The following is a 21,777-nucleotide window of genomic DNA, read 5'->3' as shown; positions in this document are numbered from 1 at the left end:
ATGTAACTACAGAAGAATCAAGTTTTAAATAGGAAAATATTGAAACACTTTGATTATTTTTTTGCGCGATGCTAATTGTCTAATCAGATTCAATGGATTATGCTTAAAGTTGTACCGCCAGACCCGAAGATCAGCTGAATGGATTCCGAAATGGTAAAAATCAAATGTTTAACTCTAGGGGAGCGTACTAAGTGTAGTGTCCCTTCAACTACATTGTAAATTCATGTGTCAAGGACCAGGCCTATATGTTTTAGCAGAAAGATTGCAGTCGTGAATAAAACAACACTTATTTAAATAAAATGTCTTATGTTTTGACTTTATGAGAAAAACATCTTTGTAATGATACGACACTTAAAGCATCATTGCTGAATCCGTTCAAGACTTTCACAAGTTGTGCATAACAACCCACTCACAATATGGCACAGTCTCTAGTACCTTACAGCTTAAATATAAATCCAACCGATCGTGAAAATCTAAAGTTTGAGGTACTATTACACAAGCTAAATGGAAAGAGTTTAATTCACTCAAACAGTTAGGTCTGTTTGGAGAAAACTTTTACAATTTCACCCAACACACACAAACAAACTCTGCAGAATGAGATTTACAAGGCCTGCCGGAGGCCTATGGATTTGCAGCAAATAAACAGAGCATATAGTCTAAGGAATGCTATGTCTCAATAATTTGTATCCTGGAGCACAGCTGCCTTCTCCAACACAGAGACGCGAGGCACGTAGTGAATGCGAATGAGTCACTGAAGCCCTCAGCTACTTTCATCACAAACTTATTTGCATTTACTCGCATACGCAGACACACAGTACTAAAGCGAATACTCAGCAGTTGCAAGTAACAAAAACTTCACTAACCACCCCACAATTCAAAGTAACAAGCCGTTAAATGCACTGAAATAGCCCTGCGCCACTTATATTTATATTGTCACTGCCATTCCTTATTATGCAAACACACCTGCATATTATGCATGTTACAAATGCCGACCTTAACAAAAACCCATGGTTGTTAACTTCTGAAAATAGAGATGCTGTACAGTCCCAACAAATCCAAATCTAGTGCTAAAACAATGCAAACACCACAATGCTGCAGATATTATTGCTTAAATCTAATAAACCTCAAATAAAGTCCTTACTTATTCATTAAAAAAGTAATATTCATAAAAGTAGACCCAGGAGTGTAATATGCTGCATAGACAACTCACGTTGACAGTAGTCCTTATTCTCCTCGAAGCCTGGCTTGCAGACGCAGCGTCCGATGGGCACTAGCCATCCGCCATCTCCGCTGCAGTACATCCTCGGCGCTTCAAACTCCTCCGAATCATTCACGCAAGATCCCCTCACCTCCACCAAAGCCGAATCTCCCCCAGTGACCGTGTCGGGAAACTGAGCCAAATTCAGCACGGCAAGAGGACACTTCTTATAGAAGACCCGGAGGGACACCAAAGCGATGCAAGCTCCCACGTCTTGGAAAGCCAGATAGAAACCTTTCTTGCTCAAGTTATTGATGTCCCTAACTTCCGTGTTGAGCTTCATGACACGATCGCCCACGTCGGTCTGCGTGAAGCTCTCGTCGGCGGCGATGGTGTCGATCTTTGTGTACTGGCTCTCCTTGATGAACCACAAGTTGGGGTTGTTGGATTCGAAGTAGTACATGTTAAAAGTTTCTTTGCAGGTTCCCGGGACCCCGGGCAGGCTGTTGCAGTCACGCAGGGTGAATTTAATCTCGATGTATACTCGCTGTGCTCCGTCTCGCGGGATGTGGCGAGTGCGTAGCCAGTTGTTCTGATTAGCCTCCATCACGTTACACACCTGGTAGGAGCGCATTGGGGTGTTCCTCTCATCCATCACGCTGATTTCCTCCCACTGCAAACAGACAGAACAACCATTACAGCTGTAAAAGGTGCATGTCCCTGTAACTCATAGTGTTGATGATCACTTTAAATGTCCAGGATGAGGAATGACTTTGTTCAAGCATGCCCTTGCGAGTACAACTAAAGTACTACATTTTATAAGCTCAATATGAGATAATATTTTGTGTCAACAACATTCAGTGATGATCAAATTAAAAGGCATCAAATCTTTCATGTCCAACAAATGAAGAGTTGCAAAACCCATTAAGTGTGTCTGACATTTTTTTTCTTGTAAATGAGCATGCTTTTTTCAGACTCTTAAGTTTAGGTTCAATAATTTCACCTTGATGGCATTGAAACGGGTTTTTAATCAATTAATGAATTAATGAAATGCCTTATTTTTTTCACAAACATCACTTTAGTAATTTCATTGGAATTTAACAAATGTGACTTTTGCTGCAAAACCCTCTAAGTGCATGCACGTTTTTTGTCAAACCTAAATTTCTAAAAAAAAAATATCAACGGATTCTGCCAACAGGCTGTATTACCGAATGGCCTGAGGCTGGGATTAAGCCGATTTGATGCGAAAATATTTGAAGAATAGATAAAACGTGCAGAGAGCATTTGATTAACATAATTATTATGCTGTCAAGCGATTAAAATGTTTAATCTAATTAATTACATGATGTACTGATTGATAAATCTAATTAATCCCATTTAATTGCACATAAATATTTGCATTTAAATGAAGAAATTACCCACAATTGAATAAAATAAACAGTGCTTTTCAGATTTTTTCAGGTTGGTCTGTGGTTTAAAGTACAGAAATTGAATTAAGTAATCAAATGTAAAATAATACTGCATACAGAGTAAAAATTCTGTGATGTTATTTTAAAGACACACTTTTTAACTCCTTCCCCACCATTGACGAGTTATCTTGTCAATTAAGAGTAAACATTTCCCTGCCAATGACGCTTTCCTGGTGAGTTTTTACGGTAATCTGTAATTCCGCTATTATCCATTAGATGGCGCTCTTACCCACTTTATAAAAAACTAAATCAAAAACTAATTTTATTAATTTAAACTCCATGTATGTTTTGATAGTCGTTCTGAATCTGATCTCTAACAAAATTCCTTTACAAAAATTTTATTATTTCAGCTTTTTGCTCAAAAATTTGTATTTTTGAAGAAATCTACCCATATTTAAAGGATAATTCCGGTACTTTGAATCTCATTTCTGGTTTGTTTTGGATAAACTACAGTGATGGATACTCAAATTTTGACAATGGGTCGTGTCTTGACTTTTTGACTCGTTTAGAAGCGTATCTTCACTACTTCAGAATGGAAGTCAAGGGCCATGCACAAACATGTCATTAAAACAACACTTAACGTTCATTTTTAAAACTGTGCTACTCACAGAGTGGTTCGTGGTGTTCGTTGATGATTAAAAACAAGTAATGTAGCGAAATACAGTTTCTGTCATGTTTTATTTGCCATTTTGTAAGACTCAAATATAGAGAGGAAGTATATACTCGGTTGTGAGGTATCTGAAAAAATAGATCCACTATAGCAAATAACACAGATTGAAATCATACATTGTGCCAATATATTTGTTTTTAATCATGAACACCACACCAACCACTCGGAGAGTAGCACAGTTTTGAAAATTAACGTTAAGTGTTGTTTTAATGACATGTTTGTTCATGGCCCTTGACTTCCATTCTGAAGCAGTCAAGAGACGCTTCTAAACAAGTCAAAAAGTCAAGACACGACCCATTGTCAAATTTGAGTGTCCATCACTGTAGTTTATCCAAAACAAACCAGAAATGAGATTTTCCGTCCAATATTTACCCATTATGGGTCAAAAATAACCCACCCATTTTCATCAAGTGCATTCTACTTGATTTTTTTAAGTCCATATAATTTAAACTCCATTTTGTTTTCATACCATATTGTACTCCTGCGAAACGCCTACACACAAATTTTAGGCTATCAAACAAATTGTTTAATTAAAAAGCACCAGAATACAAAAAATGCCACATACTCCAGTAAACAATTTTTTTTCTGTCGGGACATTTTTAACGCCCATGTAGCATTTTTGTGCTGTCTGAAGCCTTGAGATCCGGATTTCTAGACAAGGACATTAAAATATGCGCAGTTGCACACACACAAAACTTCTTAAACAGCGTGTGAGTGAGCACTGCATTGATATCGGTTTCGCCGCTCATGCTTAAATATTCAAATTGGTAAGGCTTGAAAGCATTTGAAACCTTACACAGGCAGTATTAAAGATATCAAGGTTATGTTTTCACAGAATGTTCTCTAAAACACTAAATCACAAAAATGACTTGAGCTAGGTTTTCACAGTCATGGTCACATATTTATAAGAACGCGTAGCTTTGTAAACTCTAAACACTGTCTGTAAAAATGTTATTTCATGTACGTTCATGCAACATATAGTCTGCATCTGATTTTGTGTGTGTTTGTGTTTGCCCTTGTGTAGAGAGCATTAGATACAGTACATTTAAGAAACTTTGTCTCCCATCATCTCTTACCATCTGCTTCCACTTGTCTAAGGTTCTTTCATTTGGAACACTTCATGCATAAGTAACATTTCACTCCTAAAGGGAAAGCAAATATACCGCTCTGGGATTTTTTTTACGCCTGATTCTCGAAAAAGATTCTGATTTGCTTTAATAAATTCAGTTCAATTCCTCCACTGTGTAATTTGCTGTGGAGATGGGCTGAAGGAGCACCGGCTCAGTTTTAAGTGATTACTGAATTCATTTAATCTACCGATCAATCAGCAAATAACATGCTAGACTTCAAATGCTAAGCTGCAGGAATCGCTGCTTTCCAAAATGCCTGACCACTTGGAGATTTTCCTCTTGGATCTTCTGAATAGTGCATGATGGGAACAAGTAATTTTGTGACTGAATATTAGAACAGTTTGTTCTTTAACAATCTTTAACCCTCAAACGCTCCTCGTTTTCTGTTTACACTTCTGGCCCTCAGGGACTATATGGCACCAAAATTGAAAGCATAATTGTAAGAAAAATATACATTTTCAGTAATACAAATAATATATCTTTTTTTTTTGTTTACTTCTCATCTATACAATAAAGCTGTGTTTGAGAGATTTTAAGTACTTTTGTACCTGTTTACCACTAAAATCCTCAACTACACCATTGGCTTGCCTGAAAAATATCAAATTTTATGAAAATTCACATAAATTATTATCTAAATTTGATTTAAATTGTTTTTAGATATTGATCTAGGTGTGAAGTGTTGAATTCAGGCATCGGTTTTTAGAAAAAAACATAAAAGAATTACAGTGTAGGAATTAAATCATTTAGACCGGCAGATTCCCATAGAGACCCATTCATTTTACTGGATATGGACAACTGCTCAAATCATTACTTTGTGATACATTTTATAAATTTATGTTTATATAAACATTAGAAAGGATATAAAAAATAAATTTTTATTTTTTTAATAGTTTTTGATGCATTTTGAAATGTCTGTTTTTACAAAATGCCATATAAATTTGGTTTGTGTGTGTGTGTGTGTGTGTGTGTGTGTGTGTGTTTTATGCTGGATTTATTGATATTTATTTTTAAATAAGTACATTTTTTTTGCATTTCCCATTCACTTTCAATTGGGGTCATATTGACCCTAAGGGACATATTGATAAAAAAAAATTTTTACATACCTATAAAACAACAAAATCAAGCCCAGTTTTTTGTGTATGTAAACATAGATTATTTAGGAAATGTCACAAAGTTTGAGATCTCTGAGATGAAGGGAACCTTTTTTTTAACCAATGAAATGTCGTTTGGGGTAATATAGACCCCAAGGACCGATTGAGGGTTAACTGAGTTGCATCTAAGTATGAATGCAAATATTCAAGGAGACCGAGTACATCAGATTGTCTTCGAAAGTCCCATTTTCCACATCAAGCATGTGAAGTATTTTATATCATGCATCAGCACAGATTGGAGCGGGCATCACTTGTCCCTCATGCGATGATGTCATAGCATATAATGATGAGAGTGTTTTGTGACACATTTCCATTAGCTTACAGTGAAGAAAAACGATCGAGACACACGGGTCAATTGCTAGCATCGCTCGGATTTAAACTGAGCCACATGCTTACTAGTTGGAATAAGCGAACGTCGCAGATCAAAGCGGCGCGGCAGCTAAACGTCTCACAGAAACCGAGGGTACGTTCTTTCCCTCGTGTGCAATAATTTTGACATTTGAAAGATTATTTATACAGGCATAAAGGCAGGTTCATGTGTCTCTGTTTATTTATTCTCAAATGCTGGTTTGAAGCTAACCACTATAGAAACATTTTTTGGGGAATGCATTGTCTGAACCCTAAGTATTTTACCACATATGGGAGGTTTTGACAAAAGTCTTGAGGGTTGAGTTAGACTTTCCAGATGCACAAAAAAAGCTACGCGTTTCGACTTGTAAAACCATATGAAAAGCAACTATGCGTCTCATTTCATGGTGAAAGAAAGTAGCAAACCTCTACCAAACACAAAGCATACGCTGAAACGTTCACAAGTCCTACGCACACCTATTCCAACGCACAAATGTTGTGTGAAAAACAGGCTATTTGGACAGGAGGTAAAGCTTAGCCACTCTCAATCAAGGTAGCAGTCATAAGTGTGATGTGGGCGTCTCGAAAATTAGCCTCTCCAGCTGGCCGCTTCCCCTGGAGTCCCATCTGAAATGCCTTAACTCCATTCCCCAGTCACCCTTCATAGAGTCCCAATGCTTTGAAGCCAGGCAAACATGTCAGTTTAGGGGGTCTGCTTAGCCCTTCATTGGCTTAACTTGATTGCAGCCCACAATCATCTGGTAGTTTAAGATACTTAAATGCAATTGGCTTTAAATCCCTAAAAGAGCGTCTGTTTTTAGGAAGACGGCCCCTTTCGTGAGACATGTTATTACGGGTTACCTGCTTTCTATCATTCTTTGTGAATTATTCCCTGCTATTTTGGTAACACACACACATACCCAAAATGACTACGGGTATTGGAGAGCCGATCTAAAACAAACCTTCCACATCTGGGACAGGGAAAGCTGTATTAGTCTTGACCTGTAAAGGTCAAGTGGCAGTCGATTGAGTCAGTAAGGTAAATATCCAGCAGAGGTGAAACGGCCGCTTTGGGGACGTGTTGGCTTTTCCTGTCAGCCTTTCCAGAACCCAGCACATCGGCGGGTCATGGGCCGCCGCGATAATCCTCGGCTATGAAACGCAAGCCGCAGCTGTTAGACCTGACATAGCCTTACAGTTCACTCGCGTTAAATAACCATACATGCAAAACAAAGCCAACTTCGACCATCACTAAATCTAAGGTAAACACGGCACAAGGACATGAGGGGATATTTAATAAAGTGCTATTCAGAACAGATGGAATGTGGGAACAGTTCTGTGACGTGATACAATGACATGCAGTTATATAAGAGACCGGTAATAATCTTAATTTAGACTATTATATATGAAGGTTATTGTGGTTAAATGTAGTTATTGGTTTGATATGTAACAGGAAAACCAAAGCTGTATCACAATTTAGGTTCTGCTTTGAACTAAAAGTATATAATTGGAAGAAATTACTTTTTAATTTGTAGCAAGACAGTAAGCAAGAATTGTAATATATTACAGCACTGCAAAAAATGACTTTCTTACTTAGTATTTTTGTCTTTTTTTCAGTACAAATATCTAAAATTCTTTATTTTCTTGATGAGCAAAATGACCTTAGAAAATAAGTTTAATTTTTAGACAAAAAATATACGATTTAAGTGAAATTGTGGTTAAAACAAGCAAAAATATCTGCCAATGGGGTGACAGTAAACCAGCATTGGAATATATTACAGAATATATTATAAAAATAGCTTTTTTTACTTTGTATTTTTGTCTTGTTTTCAGTGCAATATCTACAAATTCTTAAATCAAGATGTATTTTCTTGATGAGCAAAATGACCTAAGAAAATAAGTTACATTTTTAGACAAAAAAATGAAAATGGTGCTAAAACAAGAAAATATCTGCCAATGGGGTGAGATTTTTTTCTTAAAATAAGTGATTAAGAAAAATGTAAACTTATTTCAATTTTTTTTTCTCACCCTATTGGCAGATATTTTGGCATATTAATTTAAGAATTTTTAGATATTTCTATAGTGAAAACAAGACAAAAATATTAAGTAAGAATAATAATACTAAAGAAAAATACTAAAAAGTCCGGTTTTTAGACAAAAATTATAAACTTTATTTAGTTATCTTATTTCTAGATTTTTTTCTCCCCCATTACACTGCAAAAAAATTATTTTCAAGAAAACATTTTCTTAGTATTTTTGTCTTGCTTTTAGTAAAAATATCTAAAAATTCTTAAATTAGGATGCTTTTTCTTGATGAGCAAAACGACCCAAGAAAATAAGTCTAGTTTGTAGGCCAAAAAATATCAAATTTAAGTGATGTTGTGCATAAAACAAGAAATAAGATCTACCAATGGGGTAAGCATATTTTTCTTGAATTTTTCTTGAATTTAGTGTTTAAGAGAAATGTTCAAGATTTTTTGTTTACCCCATTGGCAGATTTCTTTCTTGTTTTATGCTCAAAATCACTTAAATTTGATACTTTTGGTCTATAAACTAGACTTATTTTCTTGGGTCGTTTTGCTCATCAAGAAAAAGCATCTCAATTTAAGAATTTTTAAATTTTCCACTGAAAACAAAACAAAAATACTATGTAAGATTGGTAATACTAAAGAAAAATACTTAAAAGTCTAGTTTTTAGACAAAAAAAGAAACTGAGTAAATTAGTGCTTAAAACAAGCAAAAAAATCTGCCAATGGAATAAGAAATATTTTCTTGAAATAAGTTAACTTTTTTCATAAACACTTAACACTTATTCAAGAAAAAGGTTCTTATTCCATTGGCAGTTTTTTTTTTTTTTTTGCTTGTTTTAAGCACAAATTCGCTTAAATTGTATTTATTTATTTTGTCTAAAAACTAGACTTATTTTCATAGGTAATTTTGCTCATCAACAAAATACATCTTAATTTAAGATTTTTTTATTGAAAACAAGAAAATACTAGATAAGAAAGTCATTTTTTGCATTGTAAAACTGTTAACATCTAATTCAATAAAAAAAAATATATTCAACTTTTATTTTAATACATTTTGTAAACTCCTGTGACCCTGCATTGCTCCCATGTTTTCTACAACTGAACGAAGACCACCACAAACTCTGCCTCATTTTTGATGCAAGGGGTTCTGGGAAATTTTTTCCAAAAAGCACACTATTTTTACAGATTGAAAAGCTATTCGGGTTAAAAAAGGGGCTAGACTCCACTTATCATCTGAGAAGCTATAAAGATGGGTTCACCGACACTACATCATCACACAAATTCAATACATTAATCCGCACCCCTCCAAGCTGTCCACATAAGCTAATCTTTTTGACATTAATTTAAGTAACCTGCAAGGGATATTGTGAATAATAAATATGACCGATCCCATATATGCGATTTGGCCTACAAAATTAATGTTGTGGATCTGCATTGCATCTTAGTTTTTTATCATTTAATTCAGTATTCTTTAGTTCTGCCCTCGTTCATCCTTTCTAGATGGCAGTTTTGTGTTATCAACCCTATAAGTTAACATAAGTTAAGTCTAGAGGTTCACAAGTCTACAAGTCTATTTTAAGCTATGTTGAAAAACTTTACGCAAATCCTGTTCGCCTACGGATTTAGCTGGTTGTGGACGAGCTCCTGCGTGTATGTGTGTGCACCATCGGGCAATCTGATCTAGCCACTGACGGCTCTATTAAATCATTTAAGAGGTGGCTGTGAAATCCTGAGGATTGATTTTCGTTTAAGCTCACCGTGGTTTTTGCTAACTTGATTATTTTTGGACCACTTTGGGTACATCAAAAAGACACAGCTAGCCTCCTCGACTCCCCTCAGGAGGAATCGCTACCTCTTCTGCTCTCTGGAACATGGGATTGAGTTCCAACTTTCAAGACTTAATCTTGATGTCTTCCTCCAAATAAATTGGAAGAAAGCGACCAAGTAGGTGGTGTTAAGCCGAACTAAGCAGCTCTTGGCTGGAAACAGGACTAAGCTTATAGTACCCCTCTGTGTAGGTAGACTTCATAGATGACCTTGAGACCACATCCTATACCAAAACTAAATTGGATCAATACCAGAAGTTTGGCCTGGCATGATACCAGCATCTGGAAAGTTTTGTTAATAATAAAGCGACAGATGAAATAAACCGAGGCTTTCAATAGATTGAATGATTCTATTGAATATAAATAATTCACATTTATAATCTAACAAAGATGCTTTGGCCTTAAGTGTTTGTGCAAAGCAAGTATTTGTTGGCTTCAATGATAATCAAATTGTTTCAAACAAAAGACTGAATAATATGACTTCACCGTTCTGGATTCTGGATTTGATTTATGATATTCAGTATCTACTGAATCTTGCATTGGTTTTTATGCCTCACATGCATAAATTGCATATTGTCATGTACCAAAAATGTGCAAAAACAGAAACCTTAATAAAGAGTCTGCACTGTATTAATACTTCATGCTTAGGGACTTCCTTTCCCAAGGTCCAGATGTACAAAGCACATCCGTGCTTATGAATATATACATCCATACAAGTTAAATCTGACCATGTGAAACTCCAGCACATCTAGTAAGTGACAGCATGATTAACAATGATTGTTTGCAAGGGAAAATCGTGTTCGAGGGGTTCAAAACTGTGTCGAGTCCCAGGAGCATAGCTTCATTTTAATTTAAAAAGAGTATGTAGGTCCCCATGCAGTTCAAATCATTTTGCTAGAACAGGCGGTGGGACAAAATAATTTTGGCTGGGTGCAAAAGTCAAAAATCATTAAAAGTGTTTGAGACGGAGTGTGTGTTTTTGTGTCTTGATTTTGAGGTTGTGTTACTCACCCCTTCTGCTGGGTAAGCCTCCCAGCCAAGGTCTCCCAGAGCGGACATGGTGTCCAACAACGTAACTTCAGAGAAGGAAAGAGAAAGAAAAAGTAATGATTTGTTAAAGTTCAGTAAACCTCATGACATCTCGTGAAGAAAATAAGCTGGTTAGACGATAGAGATTGCATATTTGGCGACTAAATCACGCAACGGTTGCCGACAATCAGGTTCATAGCCTGAGGGACGAGAGTGCAGCCCTGCGGTTTAAATCATTCCCACAATGCCCTCGTTCATCCTGTGGAGAAACCTAATGCTGGGAACCTATTACAAGAAAAAGACTGTTTTGCAAATCAGAGATATCAATAAAAACGTTTTTATGACTTGCACTGCGTTACGGGCAAAACAAAGTCCGCTCTCAATCACGGTATTGATGGTTTTCATTTCTGGAGTGTGTATGTGCGTGTGCCAAGGGGACTGGGTCAACAAACCATCTAAGTGGCTATTTAATTCTGGTGCTGGTGCCCCCCTCCCCTCATCCTGAATGACTCAAACTGTGTTTTTTGCATTCCTGGGTAATTAAGGTCTCGGCACTATCGGACATTAATTTTTAATCAGTTCAGATGTCGCTTTTTCATTTTGAGAGAAAGATATAATAATATTTACTTTAATAATGCATGTAAGGCACGGCCTCTGTGGGCTTTTGTTTGTTTGGAAAGTACAGATTTATTTTTACAATTCATTCTGGTGTGCAAGATAGCCATAATTGAATTCACTATAGAGGGTATGCACATGACGTCACCTTCGGCGAAAGTGACTGCAGTTACCAGTGTTGGGGAAAGTTAAAAGTAATGCATTACAATATTAAGTTACTCCCCAAAAAAGTAACTAATTGCGTTACTTTGTTACTTTTCATGGAAAGTAATGCTTATGTTACTTTTAAGTTTCTTTTAAGTTACTTTTTCTTATACTTGGCTGAGGCTTGATCTCTTTCAGGCCTTGCAGGTGTTAGGGTTAGGGTTAGTTTTTGTTTTACATTTAATATTTAAGTAGATTAACGTACTTTTACTCAAGTAATAGTACACAATTTTAATGTAATTAGGTATTATTAAATAAATTTTAATATGCAACATTAAAGAATACACAGTATGATTATATGCTTTAGAATGTAGTGAAGGAAAAAAAATCCCATGACAAACACCCTAATAAAGCACAGATGCTTGGAAAATGTAACTAATGTAACTAATGTAGTATTGTCCACCTCTGCTATCAAGTCCAACTAAATTAAATTTAAGATGATAATAGTCGGTTTTACTGGCATTTTCGCAGCAGCCACTATGAAAACCAGCCTTTTGTTAAACGTTTGCCACTTAACAGGGCGAGCTCCAGCATGGTCACATGGAAAAGTCCTTGTATATTAGGATTATCAGTAAATAATGACTAAAGTTTTTTGTTAGCCTTGTGTACAGGCCAGAATGAAACTTAATATATAAACGTATGTACTGCTTTTGTAATATTTACTGTGTCTTTGCAGCCTTTTCAAACCTCTAAACCCAAGGCCCCGTGTGAACACAAATAAAAAAGAAGCAATATGACATAAGGACATGAGTATATGGCAGATTTTATTTTTTATTTATTAAGTAAACAGGGCTCCAGAGTCCAGACTAACTTTTTCACTAGGAGCACAGTGGCCCCCAACTGAAATTTTTTGGGGCGCAACCAGAAAATTTAGGGGCACACGCCGTAAATCAACATGCTAACCAAATATTCACATTTCTACAAATTTCCACTGTATTACTAATAAATACTTTAATGATAAATGCAGAAAGTACAATGTGCAGTTTCAAATTCAGTGTCACATCACAAAAAAAGGTAAATTTAACTGGTCGCACATGTGCGACTGGATGTAAAATTCAGTGGAACACTCTCAAATTTTGGTGGCAGTCTGGAGCCCTGGTAAACCATTGTTTTAAGTAAGTTATTTTTCAAGTTTATGGTAAATAATAGTACAGTTCATTCAAATACACTTGAACATATGAAGTCTTGGATTATACATAAATATGATAAATGCCTACACACTCACACACTCACATGTACATACTTTCATTCTTGCCTTCTCTGTAAGGTGAAAGCCCTTTAAAGACACATTTCCAGTCAATGCTTTAAGATATCAGCACAAGCGAATGCTGAGCAAGGCACATTTTACATATTGGAGTTATTGGCATGCACATCTTAAGTGGTTTAATAGCCTTGTTTCCTTTGCACTCGTTAGAAATCAATGTTTAAAACTGTAAAAAAAGGTCAAAACTAAAGGTTCACAATGGTGTGTTTAGCTATCCTGTGTGCTTGTGATTGGGTTATGTGATTTATAAGGACAGGGAGGTGATGATGTAAGATTAATGGACTTAGATTCATGATTCATAAACACCACTTTACACCAGACTGACTGTAATCCTTCACTCAATGAGAGATTTACAACACGTCTAAGTGCTGACACCACAGAATAGCCCAAAGTACTTGAGTGATGAAAATCTGTGAAAGTTCATAGTTCATGTGTAAGAAATATTACAGGGGTTTATTTAATACATATAAGTCCTAAACAAGCAGTTTTGCTACACATTTTATCAGTATTAAATCTATTTCTAAATGTTACACACATTGGCCAACAAAATAAGCACAGAAAATGTGATCTGCAGGTTGTATGCTGGTAAACAGATTTTCATTTAAAGGATAAAACAATCCCACATATATAACCAAAAATGTCATTCTTGGTGTAAACAAATGACAAAAGTAATGAACATTTGAACAAACTTGATCTAAAATCCAAAACATCCATGGGAAAATGTGGGAATACAGCTTACAGTGGAAAGCATTGACAGTTTTCCAATGAGATTTGACTACTTTTTTTGTGACCTTTTGGCGTACTTCGCATATACGTAAGGTCGCGCTGTGGTTTAAAAGTGCTTATTTTGTATTTTCCTTGGCAAAAATGACTATTGTTTCTCTAGATGAGACCCTTATGCCTCATTTGGGATCGTTTAGAGTCCTCGACTCGACTCCCCTCAGGAGGAACCGCTCCCTCTTCTGCTCTTTGGAACATGGGATTGAAACTGTAAACTGCTGGGGTGCAATAAATCTATTAGAATGAGAAAAATCCTGCTTCCCTCTAAAAACTTAATTTCTTCTCGACTAAACAAATAAAGACATAAACAACTTGGATGACATGAGTAAATTATGGTGATTTTTTTTAATGAAAGTGGAGTAATCCTTTAAAATAGTGTAACTAAATGTTATTCAAAAAATATATTTCTGTTTCATAAAAAACAAAAAGACTAGAGATCATTGAGACTTTAATAGAAAAGCCTCTCAGATGTTTCTTCTGATAAAAGCACTCACGTGTTTTACATCTTTCATCATCAGGGCCGGCGTCAAGGGGGGGCATTCGCGGGCCGTGCCCCCCCAAACAGGTTGTTGTGCCCCCCTACAAACTTTTTTATTAATTTAATATATATCAAGAATAATTAAAATAAATTAAACATTGAATGTTTCATGACTTTTAATTAGGGATGGGCAATATAAACGATATGCAATATAAACGATAGAAAATTGGCATACAATAGAGATTTTCAATCTATTGCACTATCGCGATAATGTGTGTTGATGACACAATCTACCCGCGAACTTTAGCCACGAGCTGCAGCCGAATAAACATGGATGAAAGCGTCAGCGAAACAGAGGAACTTGTGAAAAAGACCGATGCAACATCTATTTTTTGGATTTAAGCCATAAGTTACATAAGTTAACTGCTGCTCCACGCGCGAAATTGCCATTATGGTCTAGTAATTGTGAAACATGCAATATATATATCTATGCAGTATAGTCCCCACAAGCATTTAAAGTGTTTAGTGTTAAATAATTAACTGTGTTTTTAGCAGATAGTCGATCTTGTCGGCTTTATCATTTTAAAAGTAGATCACCACACAAAAAAGTCTGGACACCCATGCTGTAGAGTGTGTCAGGCAAAAGTTCCAGCTAAGAAGTAACAAGGTAACAAGACTAATCTGGCCATAACGGTTTACTTTTACTTACTTTTTTTAGCAGTTTGGCTTTTGTAAGGGTCTATATAACCTGTTCTGAAACGAGTCTATTGAAATTATTATATCGCAATACATATCGCTATCGCAAGAGGCTGCAATGTATAATGCAATATGGATTTTATGCCATATCGCCCATCCCTACTTTTAATGTAATCAAATGAGGAAAATATAGTGGATATGTGTTTTCTTTAATTAAAATAGACCAGTTGGTTGTATTGCGGCGTCTCATGCGTCTTTAGCACATTTGTGACTTGATACTAGCAACGTGTTTTTTCGTTTTATGGATCGTGTAAAATATGGATATTAGAACATTTAGAACTAACCAGCACCGCCTGCTTCATCTGACTTCATGCAAACACCAACTGGCTCAAACTCGGGGATTAGAGGTTGAGGTGGAATTTTCAAATCTACAGGACACTGTTTTAAGGAAATTTAATGTTTGTACACGCCGCCTTCAGCTATTTTAAAGGTAAGTTAGCGTTGTTTAATGTACGTAAGATTAAATGTGAAGTGTGGCTATAGACCGTTAACAGAATTGTGACGTTATTATGGTAAAGCGGCTTTTAGGACGCTGTGTGCACTGTGCTATGAAACCCGTTCATTTCAATGGCTTGCGCTGTGCGCGCAGGGCCGCATTAACCATAGGGCTAGGCGGGGCTAAAGCCCCGTGGCCCGAACAAGTAGGGGGCCCGTGATTGGCTGTGAAGCAGATTGACTGCTACTAGACATCTGATTGCCAAAGCCTTACCACGCCCCCTACAAATTAGGTTTTTGCCGCCAGCCGCAGCACGCGCTTTTGAAGAAGCGCTGAGAGCGGAGAAGCGCCCGACGTCATTCGCGTCGGGCGCATTGTCCAATCGAATGAGGGGAGAGGCGGGCCTTACGTTGTAGTAAGGGAAGTTTACAAGGGCTTTGAAGAACCGGACTCCACTCGCTCACTTTCTCCTGCGTCTTTGTGCACCTCTCACCCTCAAACAAGGTCAGAGCAAGCGTCCTATTTTTAAAGTTTCTGCTAATATGACAGTTAACAGTAAAAGAGCGCTCACGCGTCAATATTTGATTGACAAGACAGCTTACTCGGTGGTTGCTTAGCAATATAAAAAGCCGTGCCGCACTGTATAGGCTGTATAGTCGCAAAACGTAGAACAACATTTGGTCAGACATCACTTTAAAATGGCATAAAATTGTGGAATGCTTTACCATCAGAAATTAAAACTAGGGCTGCACGATTAATCGTTTTTAAACCGAAATCGCGATTTAAATGGGTGCGATTTTCGAATCGCAAAAGATGCGATTATTTCGATTCAGTACTATCAAATATAACAATCATCCAGTACGCCGTTTGTGACAGTTCGCTTCATGCGCATTTAACGTTTGATGCAGTTTAAACCAATAGAGTGCATTAACACTGAGGTGCTGACTGAACGTCAGATAACACCATTGCGCGAGCAGCAGTTCAACTCCCCAACAAAGTGTACGGCTATATGATTTCCACGATGCGGAAAACACGGACAGAATCGCTAAATGCATACAAATGGAATTAACTGCACAACGCGAAATGTCATGGAAGTTGGCAGATTTTGGATTCAGTCATTTTTAAAACCCATTATAATTCATTAACCGGCAAATGAGAGGACAGAAATGCGCGAAAACATTTCCCTTTTGTGTAATGTTGGACTTAAAGAAAGGTGTATATACGTCTGTTCTCGTCATGCATCGCAAACAATGACAAGCGCCTCATCAGACGATAAGCAGGTTTCATTAAAGCCCGGAACACAGCAGACGAAAGAGGTACATGATACTTTCTTGCACGCGCACATCCGCACCGCTTTGAAAGTATATTTACATGCACGAGGGTTCATGAAGCGCGCACACAGCAAGTAGTCAGCACACGCGTGCTCACTAAACTTAAGTTTTCCTTCTTGTCTAATTGAACATAAACAGCTGGATGTTTATCAGTACATTAAAGCAGAGCAGTTTTAAAGCTGTCTTGTGTCTTAAAGTGACAGTAACCTGGTGCTTTCTGTGTCAGAAATGTTTATTACACACCAACAATTAAAATCACTCCTTACTTTTAACTGAACAAGCTTCTGCAGCTCAACATTTAAAATCATACAGTGAGGACTGTGCAGTGTTTTATTTGTATTTTTTGCTTATGTTAAATCATAGATTCTAATAACTAATATATTTACATTTATTACAGTTGCCTGAAAAGTAAAACAAGATGAGTATAGACTTTTGATTAAAAGAAAAAACTAAACATTTGCTTGTCAGAAGCATTGTTGTAGTGACAGCCAAAATACATTGGCCTATAGCCCTATATGTTATTTAAAAAAAAAACTTTCAATACATTTTTGTTAAACTGTATTTTGTTTAATGTTCTTAAAAGTGTGTCTGCAGAAGAGCAAAGTCTTGCAGACACCTTGGTACAATGTTTAAGAGGTCTTAAATAAACAGTAGCACAGCATCTTTCTTTGGTGCTATTAAAACCACCACAACAAACCTGGATGTAGCTTTTTTATTATATACCAATGAATCGCACTTTAAATCGCGAATCGCAATTTTGAGCAGAAAAATCGCAATTAGATTTTTTCTCCGAATCGTGCAGCCCTGATTAAAACACTGAAAGGACTCAAGGTTTTTAATACACATTTAAAGCAATGGCTAAAACTGAAACAACTTTGTGAACGCTGATTATACAGGCTACAACTTAATGTATACATTTGTTTAGATTCTGTGTTATAGTGACTACTACATCTATTTAAGCCCACATCTTATTTGATGTATTTGATGTATTTATTGTATATATTTTAATAGCTATAAATTTGTGCTTCAATACTCTGTAATCTCTGTTTTAACCTTACAAGCCTAACCAGGAACAGGGGTTGCAAATTAGTCTTGGCTATAAACCTGTATGCATGGAATCTACTTTGTATTTTTTATAAAGCAATGTTTTATCCATTTGTCCCTGTCAAATAAACATTAAATAAATATAAATAAATAAATAAATCAAACATCAGAAATAAAGTAATTTACTGCCATTGACTGAATCACTTTTGTAAAATAAATAAGAATGAATGTTGAATTTATAGTGAAAGATAGGTACTGTATATTTGATTACTTTACACAATATAATATTATTCAGTGCTTTAAGTTTTTCAAGTAGGTCGATTTCTTGTGTGCCTTTGTTCTATTGTTATTAATTGTAACTCTTGTCATCAGTAAGCTTGAGATTATTTTCTTAAGTGACTATTATTTTTTGTGATATGGAAATTGGTCAAAAGAATTCTGAAATGTTAGTGGCATTAAATTTCCATATGATAAAATTCTTATTAAAAGTAATATAACTTGACTGTGAAGTATATCATTATTGTTAGATAAAATGACTCGTATAATGATAAAACATTTAGCTCATCGCCCACCCCTATATTCGCTATTAGCAAGTCATGTTTACAGGTTAGTGTTAATCTAACAGCTTTTTTCGTGCAACTGTTATTCTGAATTATTCTAGATTATATTTATGTAAAACAACTTCAGCAGTGTTTTAGAAAAATGTGTTCTCTCTGTAGTTGGTGACCTAAAGTGGTGTTGGGGGGGGCCTGCAGTAATTCATAGCCCCGGGGCCCAGTGAGCTCTTAATGCGGCCCTGTGTGCGCGAGGGTGGTTTGTTGTTGCTCACGCCGCAGTCGAGTTCAAAATAGTTTTGCGCATAGTTTGTGATCTTTTGCACTTTATACGGGAAATGAGCTGACAGTCTGTACCAGTTGTATGAGTGTGTGCTTGCACTGTATTTGTTGTTTTAATGCCTTGTTCTTGCAAGTTATTGTTGCTATTGCGCGCCCCCTCTTGGAAGCCATGTGCCCCCCTGTTAGTTATGGTCTAGCGCCGGCTCTGTTCATCATTTACTCATCCTCATGTTGTTCTAAACCTGTATGAATTTCCATTTTCTGATGAACACAAAAGGAGATATTTTGAGAAATGATGGTAAACACACAGCAGATCACAGTGACTATTGACTTCCATAGTAGGAAACAATATTTTGGAAGTATTGTGATAAATGATGGAAAGCACACAGTTGATGGTACCCATTAAATTTCATCATATTTTTTGTATTCCTACTATGGAAGTAAATGGACACTATATGCTGTGTGTTTACCATAATTTCTTAAAATATCTTCTTTTGTGTTCATCAAAAAAAGAAAGAAATAGGTTTAAAACAACATGAGGATGAGTAAATGCTGACAGAATTTTCATTTTTGGGTGAACTATCCCTTTAAGGTAAAAATATATATTTTTTTAAACAACTAAGCGTATTTATTCTCTTTAGCTTTTGAATAAGTTATGTTTGTTGTATGTTTTTAATGTTATTTATCTTGTAAAGCACTTGGGGGCAACGTCTGTTGTTTGGAAATGTGCTATATAAATAAAGTTAGTTGCTTGCTAAGCCAGAACAACTATTGTACTGCACACTAAAAACATAGATTTCCAAAAATGCATAATAGGACCCCTTTAACAATTCACTGATTTGTTTCCATGTTATGCCCCTTCTAACGCCTAAAAACCTGCTACTTAAAATAAAAATAACATAACTTAACTCCATTAAGTCTCCTGTGCTATAAAAGAGCAACCTCTGAGAAATAAAGGGTGTTTTCACATATAGTTCATTTTAAAAGAACCAAACCCAGTTCACTTAAAGTGAACCAGGAAAGGAACTAGCTGAATGTGACCTCAGTCCTTTTGGTGTTCACAATATAGTGGACTCAAAAGAGGACCCAGTTCTCTTTTTGGTCCTCTTCAGAACTAAAGTGATCTCAGACCTTTTCTTGTTCACATCACAACTTCAAAAGAACTCAGATCCCAGCTTTCTGTGCAGCAGTTTATTTTGATACAATGTCCAAACAACATGCAAAGCGGACCGGGACCTCATTGATTTCACATATCAAAAAGAAATCGAACCACAAAAGAACCCAAAAGCGAACCGTACTCAGACCACCTCCTGACGTGGTCTGAGTTCGGTTCACTTCTGGGTCCTTTTAAGGGGGTCTGAGATCACTTGGTTTGTTCACATATACACCCTGAACTGATCTGAGAGCGTTTGGAGGGCTCAAACGAACTAGGTGTGAAAACACCCAAAAATGACTGCTGGGGTCTTTGTCTCCCATTCAAATCCTCTGGATTGATGAGGAGCACTTTTCCAAAGAGCTCCACGCCTGTTGCAACATTTACACCCTGGTGACAGTGACATATGTAAATAAATACAACTGCAGCGAAAGTGTGTCAGAGCGTATGCTGAGGCCATTTGCACAGCGCGCAGGTAACATTTGGCTATGGAAAGGTCACGCTTAAAAACTGCACAACGGAAAAAAATAGCTTTTCTGTGTTCACTGTTTAGATAAACCAACTGATTACTGATGTCTAGCACACTATGGGGGCGGAAGCTGACCCGATACAACAGCCGTGAGGATGAGAAGCACTAATTTCAGAAGCGTCAAAAAAAGAAACAATTTCGAAACAACAGAAGAAGAAAGAAGCCGGAACCAATGCGGAAAACACATGTGGATAACTGTTATATCAATTACTCATAGCAGCTGCTGATGAAGCCTGTGGGGGTGAAACAAATGAGTCCACCCCGAGACCTCAATTTAACAAAACACAACACCTCGCTTTTCTTCTCTGAGACTTCGTAAATACAACCACGTTCTTTTTTTTCTCTGTGCCTTAAGGGCTTTATGGGACATACGCATCTCTTTTCTGAAGCAGTCTGCTTGTATATTATTAGGGTTCTTGCTAAGGCAAGAAAATCCCTATTGCAAACCTATTATCGCAAACCTGTTTAGTAACCATAGTTATTTCAGTAGAGATCTCATTTAGAATAAAAAGACTAAAATGTAATAAGTAACACATCCCTGGAGCTTAAGCTTCTCATTGTCCACCTTTCCAGTCTCTTGTTCTGTTGTTCAGTCCCTGGGGAAGTCGATTCATCCACACGTGTAACTCAAACTTTGCCTGGACTCTAAGCTAAAAAACTTGCCCATAAGCATCCCTGCCCAGCTCATATTTATCATTATCCAGTCACAAAACATCAATGACTTGAAAAAAGAACACTTTACAGGAAGAGTCGTCTTTATATCACCATTTGCACTGCTATTGTTACACCATTTCTCTGTAGCTGAACTAGCAGAGCAAAACAAAGGTGTCACCTTGAATGAAAGTGTTTGCAAATGTTTTAAAACTTCATTATTTTCCAATCATACATACCCATTTTGACTGAACTCTATTTATATACACTGTCATCTGCACTAATGGTCATCTTTACTTTTTATCTCATTATCACAGTACACTGCACCTTCTCTATTTATGTGCCAGGGGGCGTATTACAGAAACTTTCTATCTTAGGTCTTAACTTAAGATATGATCTGTTAAATTAAGATTTTTCACAAATTCATATTACAGAAGCAAATCTTAAATTGATTTAGGATTCTCATCTTATCTCATCAAATCTTATCTCATCTCTAGTTAGGAAATCCCAAATCGCTTAATCATGTTCGGCTATCAACTGTAATGTCTGTTACCAAGCAACCAGCAATGCGTGAGCTGCTGCTACAATAAACAAAAGAATTGTCCTTTTAATTTCAATGGGCCAGAAAAATACATTTTATTAAATTCATAGTAATCATAGTCTGTGTTTTTTGTATTAGTGTTTTAGCACATCATCTATCAGTTACCATTCAATTTAAACATTTAATGTGACTTACAAAAATTAAAAAAATTATTCTTCCTAAGTGCTAGGATACTATTGTACATTTCAACATTTGATAGAGACATGACAAGAAATAGATGCTGAGTCAAGTGTGTACTGTATTCACTA

General features: G+C 36.4%; 1 protein-coding gene across 1 annotated transcript in view; it reads right to left on the bottom strand.

Annotated features, from left to right (window-relative positions):
• Nucleotides 1-21,777, bottom strand: part of epha4b (eph receptor A4b) — a 176,727-nt gene that overhangs the window by 139,552 nt on the left and 15,398 nt on the right. Inside the window, exons 2-3 of the mRNA XM_055203154.2 lie at nucleotides 10,834-10,898; nucleotides 1,211-1,871 (exon numbers count right to left, since the gene is read on the bottom strand). Of these exons, the coding sequence (XP_055059129.2) occupies nucleotides 1,211-1,871; nucleotides 10,834-10,898 (726 nt within the window). The remainder of the gene's footprint in view (nucleotides 1-1,210; nucleotides 1,872-10,833; nucleotides 10,899-21,777) is intronic.

The sequence above is a fragment of the Misgurnus anguillicaudatus genome, chromosome 2 (genome assembly GCF_027580225.2).
Source record: "Misgurnus anguillicaudatus chromosome 2, ASM2758022v2, whole genome shotgun sequence".
NCBI classification, from domain to species: Eukaryota; Metazoa; Chordata; class Actinopteri; order Cypriniformes; family Cobitidae; genus Misgurnus; species Misgurnus anguillicaudatus.
This window is presented reverse-complemented; position numbering and strand designations above follow the sequence as displayed.